We start from the raw sequence: 13,271 nt of genomic DNA on the forward strand, positions 1-13,271 counted from the left end.
AAAAAAAATTTTAAGTTAAAACATCTCTGAATTTGCCATTTGCTGCTGAAATTTTGCCTTATCTACATTAGTCTTCAAATAACAAGTTAGATTTTTCTAAAAACATTTCAGGATGTGGGTGATTTTTATGCCTTTATTAATAATATAACATGAGCATGAATCTTAACCAAGACATGACTTTCATAATTATTTTTTAAGAATGTCCTTTATTCCCATAGTAAGTTAATTATGGATCATTTAACATGAGACAGAAAACAGTCTCTACACTGGATAACAGAGAACGTTAAATTCCATTTTCAGCATTACCGTTGATTAATTGTGACAATGAACAAGTCACTCAAGCTCTACATAACCTCAATTTCTCCATCTGTTAAAAGGCGATAATATCTGTCACCAGATATTCTCTGAGCACTTTGGAATCACTGGCATAAAGATGTTCCATAAATCAAAAGTAGTATTGTTATTACTCATCCAAAATGTAATAAAATATTTTTTTTAATGTAATAACCATTCAGCTCAGATTTAAAGATAGTCTCTGAATTTAGAATTCCTTCCTACTCCTGCCTTTTAGTCTTGAATGTTTACATTATTTCCTTCAAGCTTCAATCCTCTGAAGGTAATTATTGCATTCTTCTGCTTTGTTGAGAATCGTTATATTTTATGGCTTCCCTTAGCTTCTACTTTAGGTGCTTTCTTCATTTTACACGCCCTCTCTCCACCCCCAGAATTTGTACACCTTGTGTCTCTTTTCTACTTTGTACTTTTTATATTTTCATTTGAAAATATCCCTATGATTTTCTTTTCCTTTAAATAGACAACTGTTTACCTTGAAATTTGCTTTCCTCACAGTGAAAATTAAAGTCAAAGTTACTTGCCTGTCACTGGTCATTCTTACAAACATTTCTTACAATAAAGAGACAGGTTGCATTTTATTAAGAAGCCAGCTAAGAAACAACTTGGTTTTGAGGATAAAAGTGCCAAAACAAAAAATGAAGAGTTAAAATGATGTGAGAAAATCAAACAGTAAATTTGAATTTCAATGTTTCATACCAAGAAGATTAGCTGTACAAGACTTCCTAGTTGATCATTCCTTTTTCCTCAGCTAAAATTGATTTGAGGTGCTACTTTACTCATTTATTAAGTTCACATATATTCCTGGATCTGTCTCTGAGCTCTCTATTCTGTTCAATTCATCAGTTTGTCTGTTTTTGTGCCAATTCTTATGATTTTTATTTTTAGAACTTTATTGTACATCTTAATATCTAGCAGGACAAGTCCTTTTTTAAGGTGTACTTAGCTATATATAACTGTACTCCTCCATGTAAATTTTAAAATAAGCTTCAATCCCTCAAAAAAATCCAACTGGAATTTTAACTGGGAGAACTGTTGTTGTATTAAGTTGTTTCTGACACTGTCATATATTACCTGGTAAAGTCAAGTACAACAAGATGATCTTTAAAAACCTTCCATTTAAAAAATTCTGTGATTCTAAAATAAGCAAAAGGCAGCTCCTTTATTCCTTCAATGGGATTATAGTCTGATTGAGAATGTCTTCCACCAGAAGAGGCAAGCATATTTGCGAAGCAGCCTGCTAACAGTCTGGGGGCAGGTATGCTGAGGTGACGGAAGGAAGAGAAAGTCAGGATGGTGTGGAAGCTTTGGGGAAGACTGCTTGGTGGAACAGTTGATTATGTCAGATTTGGCAGATAGGGAGAACAGGGAGCCAAGTAAGGGGCAGGCAGTTTTGAAGACAGCAAAATAGCACAACATGTTGACCACAGGGAGGCATCCATACAGCAGCTGCTACGAGTTAGTTAGGAGAAGGGAAAGAGGGATTCCCCCCCGCTACAACTGTGGTTCTTAATCTAGGCTAATTTTGCCCTCCCACCGCCCAGGGGACAATCATCAATGTTTGGAGCCATTTTTCGTTGTCACAACTGTTACCGACCACGGTTCCTGGACTCCTTAATCAAAAGATATTGATGAGAAGCAAGACAAGAAATTCAGGCAAGGCTTTACTGGGACTCAAGGGAGCAAAAACAAGTAACAAGTTCGCTCACTCCGTGAAGTGGCAGGGGGGGCGTGGGGAGCTGGTTCCTTATACGGGGTGAGCGGAGGGGTGGATCTAGGGGCTGGTCTGGAGGGATGGCTTTAGGTGGTCTGCCCACCCCCTTCCTTGGTGGTGCTGTGTGCAGCGTGCATTCGCAGTACCCTGCTTTTCTCCCAGCTCCTCAGAAGTGGCAGTTGGGGTTTTGGTCTTTTTGTATCTTGTTCATAATTTGCCCCAGCTGTGCATGCACACAGTTATTTTTAGTTCCTTATAGTTTCTTTGTATTTTGTTGCTCAAGGAGTTGTTCATCCAGGTGTAAGGGCTGTGGCAAAAGGTCCCAGGTCCCAGCCTGTCTCACAACTGGGGAAAAGGGGTTGTTACTGCATTTAGTGGGTAAAGGCCAGGAAGCTAAACATAACACAATGTACAGGGCAGCTCCCACAACAAAGAATTACCTGCCCCAAAATGTCAGTAGTGCTGAGGTTGAGAGATCCAGACATAGAAGGAACTTTTAACCCTGGCTGCACATTAGGGTCACCTGGGAAACGTGAAAAAAATACCAATACCTAGTTCCCGCCCGCCAGCAGGAATGAAGCTCTAGAGATTCTGACTTCATTGGTTAAGGATGCAGCTGTGGGTCCTGGTTGTTTTAAAAGCTTCCCAGTGATTTTAATGGGCCGCCAAAGTTGAGAGCCACTGCTCTGAATCCATGAAGCTGAGACAGGGAGATGATTAGATTTAAGGGTGGTGTTTTGCTTTTTTTCTTTTACACTCTTCATTCATGCTACTTTAAAAAAATTCATATTTCTGTACTTTGACATAAACAGTACAAGAAAATGCTTTTGGGTATGGTGTGTGTGTGTGTGTGTGTGTGTGTGTGTGTGTGTGTGTATAAATTTCACTTGACTTTCTGTTGGAATTCAGGAAGATTGCATGTAGTTATCACATTCCCCCCTATGTCCACCCAGAAGACCCCATGTTCTGTTAAACCTTCCATCTTGCAAACAAATCTCATAGATGTATATTTTGTCTATTTATGAGTCTACTGAAGCAAGCACAATATTTTTGACATTTATGATTTTTCTCTATATTGAGATATTTAGAAATATAATGTGAGCACAAACTGAATTGTCAATATTTTTGTCAAATCATCCGGCTATTTAGTATGGCTTGGACCATATCTTCTTGCTCAAAACACTGATGCAGTTTGGTGTCTCATGTCCTGAAGTTATGTTATTGATTTTGAAATGGGCTCCCTTTTCCAAATGCCGAATCTATGGAGCAGCTGGTGGTAGTTACTGACCGTCTGCACCAGCAGCCTCATCTTTTTAGCACTGAAAATTAATTTTTCTCCTCTTGGCACATAAAGAACTCAAGTGTGCCCCTTACCTCGTTACCTGAAATGTTGCAGTGGCACCAGCAGTGGGGGGTGTATAATGGAGCAGCTATTTGGGCATCAGAAGTAGCAGCATTGGGATGTTACACATGAAGAGATACCAGGAAAAGGCCCGCACCCTTTCCTCTGGAAACAAGCAACTTATATTCGCATGGATTCCAAATATTAGATAACAATGAATATAACATTAAGGGCTCTGATTGGATTTTTCTACTCCCCTAAAATGGCATATCTCTATATTCATATGATTGATGTATTATGCAAAATACTCATGATAAATGAATACTGAATTGCTCTCTGTAAAAGTTTTGGAGCTGAGCTTCCAGAGCTCAGTAATCTGGTCATCCCAAAAGATTTATCCTTCACAGATTTACATGTACTTAAAAGAGCCTCCAACAAAAATGTTTCAGTTTTGCCATAGGATAAGAAACGGTGTTTCTGGTACAGTAGAGAGTTCTGGACTGGGAGTGGATAAACCTGGGGTTTGATTCTGTATCTACCAAGCATGTTGTTTAATGTTCTTTATTTTATGACCACTAGGCATTAATCGTCCCTCACCTGGAATCCAGTAGAAAAAATGCCCCCAACTAGTCTTCCGAACTCCAGTTTCCTTCTTCTTAAAGCCACCTTCTACTCTGCTGTCAGCATGAACTTTCTAAAATATAAAACTAATCCTGTCACTCCCCAGGCCACCAAATGTGGCTGTGCAGACTGAGTTTCTCGTACAGATATTGTTTGATGCTTTCTGTCCCCTGGGTCTTCATTCATGTTGTCCTTTCGGCCTAAACCATATTTCTCCATTCCTTTTTCCTAGATAATCCTCCTCATGCTTTAAGGTGCATCTCAGGAATCTCCTATCCAGTGAGCCTTCTGATTTTAGGTGCACTTCTGCAGGTTTCCCTTCACTTTCATTATAATTATCACATTGCATGACAACTATCTGTTTAGATAATTTACTGGCCCTCCTGTAAAGGTGGTGATATGCTCTTTAAAGATAGTTACCCGATCTTAATTATCTTCCCTTGGTACCTAGCATGATGCCTAGCAAATAATGGGCATTTGGTAGGAAACAGTATAGAAAGGAAGGAGAGAACAAGGAAGCGGAAGGAAGGTGAGAAGAGAAATGGGAGGGAAGGGATATGATGGAGTGAGGATAGGATGGAATAGGATAGGATAGGACAAGTATGAAGGAAAGAGGGAGAGGAATGATGGATGATATAATTGGTCTATGGTGATTTCTAAGTTCAAATCCATTTTAAATGTTTGTGACTCTATACCATTACAATACTCCATATCAACCCTACTCTTTCCACAGTGTTTTTATGTATTGTGCCACACTCATTCTTTCACTGTCCTTTGTGTTTGAGTGGATTGTCAAGCAATGGATTTCTAGTAGAAGGGCAAAATCAAAACCAAGATAGACTTTCAAACCTCTCTAAATTTTGCTTTGTCTCACTAAACTTTGCTGATCTTATTTTGAGATTTTTGTAGTTCATATTACTCTCTTGATATCTCCTAAGCAGCCTACTTGGATACTATACCTTGTGATGTATAAATAGTATTTATTTAAGAATATATGAGTATCTAGAAATTTTTATAAATTTTTCTTAGAGCCTGTTACTAATTAATACTTTATGATGGTTCATTAATTATGATATAGGTGCTTTATGAAACCTGCCCCTTAGGTGCCTTGGCTCATGTATAAAATTCTGATGAGGTAAATTTTTATATTTTACTTTGATAAAAATAAAGGAATGATATTGAAATAGCTAATTTATATTATGTGACCATTTGGTTTCCATCTTATAGAAAAAACTAAGGGTAAGAGATGGGGGGAATCTATAATATACGTAGTGACTTCCCATTCAGAGGCCCACATATGTGGGAACAAAATTGAAAAAATTATTCAGATAATTTGAGAAAAATGTAATTGTCATTTAACTATGTATATCTAACTTTTAGTATCTAAAAAGGTACATTTTAACTTCATTTACTATCAAAAACCTGACGTAAGAAATAGTGATCATTCAAGATCATTCAACACAGAAGTTATTTCTACCAATGAAAAACTATCATAAATACAAGTTGCCTAAATTCCTGGACCCTCAGTGCTGCAAGAAACTTTGAGCTCTAATCTCAGAGTTCCCAACTTCAAGAAAAACCTCAACTAAATAAGTTAGGTTAGTGTCAATTTCATTTTTTAAAAACATTCTTGATAGGATCACACAACTTCATAGTTAGATATTATCTTTTCCAGGTCCTTGGAAAATGCAGTAAGCATTCAGTAGTATAGGTTAGCGTTTCTAAATTCCAATTTTTTATACCAATTTTGTATATAAAATACTTATAACTCAGTGCAAACAAAAAGCCAGAAATGCTTTATGTACTTATTCACATTATACATTAAGATTGATTGTTAGAGGCAATTTAACTCATTAACTCAAAGTTTTTTTACAATGTCAGTTCTTCACTTTTACATATTTAGACTATTATAATATCAATATGTCTCATTGTCTTTCTGGCAGGAATAAAACCAACTTTAACCCTGATTAAATTAGTGGTACATTATTGATTCCTGTTTCAAATTCATTAATATGCTAGGAACCACATGTCAATTCAGTGTCCCACTAGATAGGATCATGAGATAGTTTTAGGCTAATTATTATTTCCTATACATTTTTATTAGATAAATTTCAGTACCATATCTTCCTATACTGATTTTAAAATTCAGTAGTGTAGCCATAGCAGAACTAGAACATTTTTCTTGAAGAGTTTGCCAGAGTCAAATTCCTTATTCTGTTATCTGTAAGTTTTCAATAATTAATATATCGAAGTTTAGTCCTCCAGTTCAGTCCACCTTCTATGTTGATAGACAAACATGATCTTTTCTAAAGTGTTATACTATTTTGAGTAAGCACATAATTTAAATCAAAATGTAAAATTAGAAGAGAGTTAAAATTTTAGATAGACATATGAAAAAGAGAAGAATAAGGACAAATTTATGAAAAACAAAAAAGAAAATCTGAGAGAAATGCAAAGTATGGCAAAATACAAAGAGGCTTTATTTCCCCTCCCAAAATATTCACACATAGTGGAAAAAACTTTTATAGATTATTAGTTTATGTAAGATTCCTCAGTCTTCAACATTAATGTTTTAAGTGAGAATGCTAGACTGTCCACTCTATCTTTAGCTTCTTTCCACTTAAATTGAAATCTTTCTGTTTCTGCTTATACATGTTTTTGTATCATTCCAGTGAGTCTCCAATTTACAATTAAGTTGTTTGAGAAGTTTTTTCTAAGTCATTAAAAGTTAGGATGGCTTTTCTTAAAAAGGCAGCAAAATATTATTCTTGTAATAACGCTACACTAAATTAGAGGCTCTCAAACCAACCCCCAAAATCCTACTTGGCCCATATTTAGTAAAACCATCAAACTGCTATTCTAAGGTAACATCAACATTTCTGATATTCTGAATTTCAGAGTCAGCAGGCAATCTCCCTTTTACTGAATCACAGCCATTACGGAGGTGACGAAAGCCTTTCTTTTATTGCCTTTTCTTTCTTGGATGAACAGAAACCTGGACTTCCTCTGTGGTCAGCCCCTCTTTATTTAGTCCAGTGTTTTCCTCCTTTGGTTACATTTCCTGGGTTTTATGCCTCTTCCTTTCTGAGGGCTTTACATAAATTTAGTGGCTGATCCTCAACAGGGATCTTCTTGGGTCTATGATGGTCCCAAACACCAGAATGAAGGCCAAAAAGTCTACTTCCTCACTGTTGAGGATTCTAAGCGGCCCAATAAATAGCACTCCTCTTCCCCACCTGTGCTGTGAACAGTTGAGAAATAAAACAGTGTATTAGATGAGGCCAAAAATCTCACCTTAGCTCTGAGAGACCAGGATGGAGGATGTGGGTTTCTGAAGACTGCACTGCCGAACACAGTGCAGTGCAGTCAAAGAAAACCAACCTGGGGTCATGTGCTCCCCGGTCCAAAGCCCTCAGAGATTCCCCGTTTTCCTACAGGATCCAATCCTGAGACCTTCACAGTACATACAACATCAGCCAGTCTGACCCAAGTACCTTTCTCTCTTCACCTCCTGTCTTAGCTTCTCTCTAGACTTTGAACTTTTTCTCCAAACTAGAAAACAAGTTACTTTCCCTACCCTTTCTTTGCACCTACTTTTCCTTCTGCTCTCTCCCTGCTATTTTTCTGCTCAAATCCCATCCATCCTTTAGGGCCATTTCATAGGAGACAAGCACCCACTCCTAGGCTTTTGGCATTTTTCTAGGGTTTGTCTAATAATTGGGGCATCTCTATTTGATAGGAGTTTGTCACATTTTTTGTGATTACTTTTTCCTTGTTCCACTCCCTTCTCCAGAGAAGGGACCATGTCTTACTCAGCATTGTGTTTCCAGTTCTAGCACAGTGTCTGACACATAATGCTAAACAAATTTATTGTAATAAGATTCATCTATTTCTTGTCATCCAACAGTAAAGATCACATTGACATTTTCTAAAAACACTACAAAAACATTTCACGAAACCAGTCATTGTCAGGCTGGGAACAGTCTCGCTAATTAATAATGTTTTTTTGTTTTTTTTTTTAACCTTCTAATCTGATATTTAAGTGGCAGATCAAAAATTTTAATCTAGGCTTGTCAAACCCCACATTCTTTCTGCTCCACCTCTGGCTTCCTGTAACAAATGACCTTGCATAGCAAATGTGGTCTTCTCCATATTTTATGCAGAAAGGTCACCCCTACTTCACCAATTCCCTTTTCTCAGGAAAGAAATCTGTGTCAGTTTAAGAAAAGAAAGCCAACCTGGGCAACTGGGAAACCCTCTAGGTAAATATGAAAGGAAACAGCTATAAAGCCAAATGCAACTTTAAAACAATAAATAACACAAGGCAGGATATTGAGCAAAATTTGCCATGCCCGTAACCACTCGCATTCTTAGTCTACTTTTCTTTCCTAGTTTATGTTCTTTCATTAGACCGTGAGTTAGACTTCTACACTTTGCTCCACACTTAATAAAGATATTTCATTTTTCCTGGTGTGCTTCCAGAGACCTAGCATGCAGTGAAGGTTTTATAGTCCTGTGCAGTGCAGCAGATGTCATTCCATTTGCCTAAGTCCTGCTGACATTTGGAGATGTGGATTAATTGAGCTACAGAATGAAATTTAATTAAAATTAAATACAGACTTGGCCATTGTATCTGTTCATTTCCTGCACTCTAGTGTGTGTGTTTGCAGGCAGCACCATAGTTAATTTGTTTAATCAGGATGCTCTGTGGGGGAAGCTGCACTTTGTTTTATGCTGAAAAACTGAAGGTGTGGTAGATGCCAGGTTGGATTTCATCACACACAATGCGAGCTGTGTAAATGACGCTACTGATGAGCTTTGGAGGGCTACCTGGGGGAGCAAGGTGGCTCCCTATGAACCTGTAGAGAAATAACTTGTCATAGACAAGGTTTACAGATATCTTTAAAACTGACATTACATGACCACGGGAATCTCATCTATTACCCATTAACATGTTGCCATGGTATTTGTTCATTCACTCACTCAACCAAGATTTTTCTGAGTACCAACTGTGTGCTAGGTCCTGTGTTTAAGGGAGGCGCCATTATTAATGGTGACAGTCTTCCTTCTATCAGTAGCCCCAGTTGGAGAAGTTTGCCATTTCTTGAAGATACAGTTTTTAGAACAAGATAATATAGGATGTTTAAAGGTCATTCCAAAGTAAGGAGAAACTGTATTACTTTAGGTTATGATGACATGAATTCTATTCCAACAACTCTCCAAAGTACATGGGATTTCTTCTTTGTGTCTTATCTGTATATCTTCCTATCCCCCTTTCAAGATTATAAGCTTTTTGTCAACATCTTTTTAATCTTGAAAAATGCTTAGGCCAGTACATCATCTCCACAATGTGCTCAAAGACTATTTCTTTCTTTAACTGAAGTATAGTTGCTTTATAATACTGCATTAAGTATTGTATTAGTTTCAGGTGTACAGCATAGTTATTCAATATTTTTGCAGATTATATTCCATTATAGGTTATTACAAGACAATGGGTAAAATTGCCTGTGCTATTCAGTAAATCCTTGTTGCTTATCTATTTTGTATATAGTAGTTTGTTAATCCCATACCCCTAATTTTTCCATCCCCTCTTCAAAGGCTATTTCTTGAATATACTGTCAAGCAAGTGTATTCCTGCATAGTGGACGTTTGCTGTTTTAGGGGTCTAGAATCACATCCTCCTTTTTGAGACAACAGTACCCTGCCTCCTATGGCTACGTGCCTCAGGTAAAGGTGAGTGAGCTGGAGGCTGAGCCAATCCATGTATTTAATCCCCCTAGCCTCAGTGACTGGTTCAGAAATGGGCAGAGAATCCACACCAGCCTAATCAGGCCAAGAATACCACATTCTAAGGCTTTGATTCCTCTTCAGTTGTACGTGAAAGAGGGTGACCCATGAGCTCCCTTCTGCAAGTGGGGAATTATCTGAAAGTGGAGCCAATCCAAAGGAAGCTAATCTTAAATCAAGAGAGTGGTCCCCTGTTGTTCTTTGAGGTTCTATTTTTGTTCTGTTATCTTAGCCAATGAATTTTTCCTTATGTTGGTTTGACTTAGACTTTCTAGCTCTAGCATACAATAAAACCATTATTACTATCACGCAATGCTGGAGTCACTTGTATGCACCCCCTATTCTGTAAGCTCCTTAAGGACAGGTATCTTGCCTCTTCATCCAGTGATGTATTCACTAGGCCAGTGCCTGGAACAATGTGCACTCAATAATTATTTTGTCTAAATGAAAGTGATCAGGTGATTATGTGATGATGTCAGTAAATTATCTTTTAGCTTTGTAGTAAAACTGATGAAACTGACATGTTGCTCACCAACCCTGTTACATTCTTTTTCACTGGCATTCGTATGACTGAAAGGGTCCTGAAAGGGTCTAAGGGTGAGAAAAATAGCTCAATCATCTTCTAATGATAATCAACCGTATATTTAAAAAAAAAAAAAAAAAAAACCTGAAAAGGAAACTCCACAACCCTATTCTATTTCCCCGTGTTAACTAATCTCACCACCTGGAAATTGTTCTTTCTATTCCTATCGTACATGAGGATTGTGCGTTCTTGTAACCAAAGTAAGATTTTTCTTAGTTAAACTTTGTTTTGCTATAGACTCAAATTGGGTCAATAAATGGGTACACCATGTCTTTCTGGTACATCTTTTCTGTTCTAAACCAAATACACTGTTTTATATGAGCAACATCTTTTCATCCTTGGAGTTTTGGCAAAGTAAGCCTAACATTTTTTTTCTCCTTGCATATAGCTTTTGTGAATCTGATCCTTCTTTGTTCCTGACTATCTTAATTTTCCATAAAAAAGTGATGTTGGTGGATAAGGATGTAGTCAAAAAGAAAAAAAAACAAAATGTATATTGTGTTTTTAGCTCTCAGCAAAGAGACAAATTTGGATTACTGAACTATGGAGTCATTGAGGGAAATATTCATGTCTACTTCATCTTAACATAACCAACATCATCTAGCATATTACCTTACATGGGATAGGAGCTCAACAAATATTTGTTGGATGAACAAATAGATGAATGATAACAGCAGGTTTTTTGACTGTTTTGCAATATTTTTTTAAATAAACTTTTTATTGAAATAAAACATACATTCTTTGAAATACACCCAGTGTATATAGCTCGATAGATTTTATTTTTAATAGATCTTTATTGGAGTATAATCGCTTCACAATACTGTGTTAGTTTCTGTTGTACACCAAAGTGAATCAGCCATATGCATACGTATGTCCCCATATCCCCTCCCTCTTGATCTTCCCTCCCACCCTCCCTATTGCACCCCTCTAGGTCATCGCAAAGCACTGAACTGATCCCCCTGTGCTATGCTGCTGCTTCCCACTAGCTAACTATTTTACATTCGGTAGTGTATATATGTCGATGCTACTCTCACTTCGCCCCAGCTTCCCCCTCCCACCCTGTGTCCTCAAGTCCATTCTCTATGTCTACATCTTTATTCCTGCCCCGCAACTAGGTTCATCAGTAGCAATTTTTTTTTTTTTTTTAGATTCCATATATATGCATTAGTATATGGTATTTGTTTTTCTCTTTCTGACTTACTTCACTCTGTATGACAGACTCTAGGCCCATCCACCTCACTATAAATAACTCAGTTTCGTTTCTTTTTATGGCTAATATTCCATTGTATGTATGTGCCACATCTTCTTTATCCATTCATCTGTTGATGGGCATTTAGCTTGCTTCCATGACCTGGCTATTATAAATAGTGCTGCAATGAACACGGGGGTGCGTGTGTATTTTTGAATTGTGGTTTCCTCTGGGTATATGCCCAGTAGGGGGATTGCTGTGTCATATGGTAGTTCTATTTGTAGTTTTTTAAGGAACCTCCGTACTGTTTTCCATAGTGGTTGTATCAATTTACATTCCCACCACAGTGCAGGAGGGTTCCCTTTTCACCACACCCTTTCCAGCATTTATTGTTTCTAGATTTTTTGATAACGGTCATTCTGAGCTGCATGAGGTGATACCTCATTGTAGTTTTGATTTGCATTTCTCTAATAATTAGTGATGTTGAGCATCTTTTCGTGTGCCTCTTGGCCATCTGTATATCTTCCTTGGTGAGATGTCTATTTAGGTCTTCCACCCATTTTTTAATTGGACTGTTTGTTTTTTTGATATTGAGCTGCATGAGCTATTTGTGTATTTTGGAGATTAATCCTTTGTCTGTTGTTTCATTTGCAAATATTTTCTCCCATTCTGAGGGTTGTCCTTTCGTCTTGTTTATGGTTTTCTTTGCTGTGCAAAAGCTTTTAAGTTTAATTAAATTCCATTGGTTTATTTTTGTTTTTACTTCCGTTACTCTAGTAGGTGGGTCAAAAAAGATCTTGCTGTGGTTTATGTCAAAGAGTGTTTTTCCTATGTTTTCCTTTTGGTCTTATATTTAGGTCTTTAATCCATTTGGAGTTTATTTTTGTGTATGGTGTTAGGGAGTGTTCTAATTTCATTCTTTTACATGTAGCAGTCCAGTTTTCCCAGCATCACTTATTGAAGAGGCTGTCTTTTCTCCATTTTATGTTCTTGCCTCGTTTGTCGTAAATTTGGTGCCCATATGTGCATGGGTTTATCTCTGGGCATTCTATCCTGTACCATTGATCTGTATTTCTGTTTTTGTGCCAGTGCCATACTGTCTTGATTACTGTAGCTTTGTGGTATAGTTTGAGGTCAGGGAGCCTGATTCCTCCACCTCCGTTTTTCTTTCTCAAGATTGTTTGGCCATTCAGGGTCTTTTGTGTTTCCATACGAATTGTAACATTTTTTGTTCTAGTTCTATGAAGAATGCCATTGGTAGTTTGACAGGAATTGAACTGAATCTGTAGATTGCTTTAGGTAGTATAGTCATGTTCACAATGTTGATTCTTCCAATCCAAGAACATGGTATATTTCTCCATCTGTTCATGTCATCTTTGATTTCTTTCATCAGTGTTTTATAGTTTTCTGAGTACAAGTCTTTTGCCTCCTTAGGCAGGTTTATTCCTAGGTATTTTATTCTTTTTGTTGCCATGGTAAATGGGAGTGTTTCCTTAATTTCTCTTTCCGATATTTTATTGCTGGTGTATAGGAATGCAAGAGATTTCTGTGCATTAATTTTGTATCCTGCAACCTTACCAAATTCATTGATTAGATCTAGTAGTTTTCTGGCGGTATCTTTAGGATTTTATCTCCACAGTGTCATGTCATCTGCAAACAGTGACAGTTTTACTTCTTCTTTTCC

The 13,271-nt window shown here is 37.2% G+C and overlaps 1 protein-coding gene across 6 annotated transcripts in view; it reads left to right on the forward strand.

Annotated features, from left to right (window-relative positions):
• The window catches only part of KIAA0825 (KIAA0825 ortholog), a 398,483-nt gene that overhangs the window by 273,242 nt on the left and 111,970 nt on the right, over positions 1 to 13,271 (forward strand). Inside the window, exon 21 of one of the 6 annotated variants that reach the window (XM_027100607.1) lies at positions 1,896 to 2,060. The exons of the other annotated variants lie outside the window; for them this stretch is intronic. Coding sequence (XP_026956408.1) covers positions 1,896 to 1,983 — 88 coding nt within the window. The 3' untranslated portion in view covers positions 1,984 to 2,060. Of the gene's footprint in view, positions 1 to 1,895; positions 2,061 to 13,271 lie in introns of those variants that run through there. 6 annotated transcript variants of the gene reach the window in all.

This window comes from Aethalodelphis obliquidens, unplaced genomic scaffold, assembly GCF_003676395.1.
Source record: "Aethalodelphis obliquidens isolate GAN/ISIS:26980383/991018 unplaced genomic scaffold, ASM367639v1 scaffold4, whole genome shotgun sequence".
Classification (NCBI taxonomy): domain Eukaryota; kingdom Metazoa; phylum Chordata; class Mammalia; order Artiodactyla; family Delphinidae; genus Aethalodelphis; species Aethalodelphis obliquidens.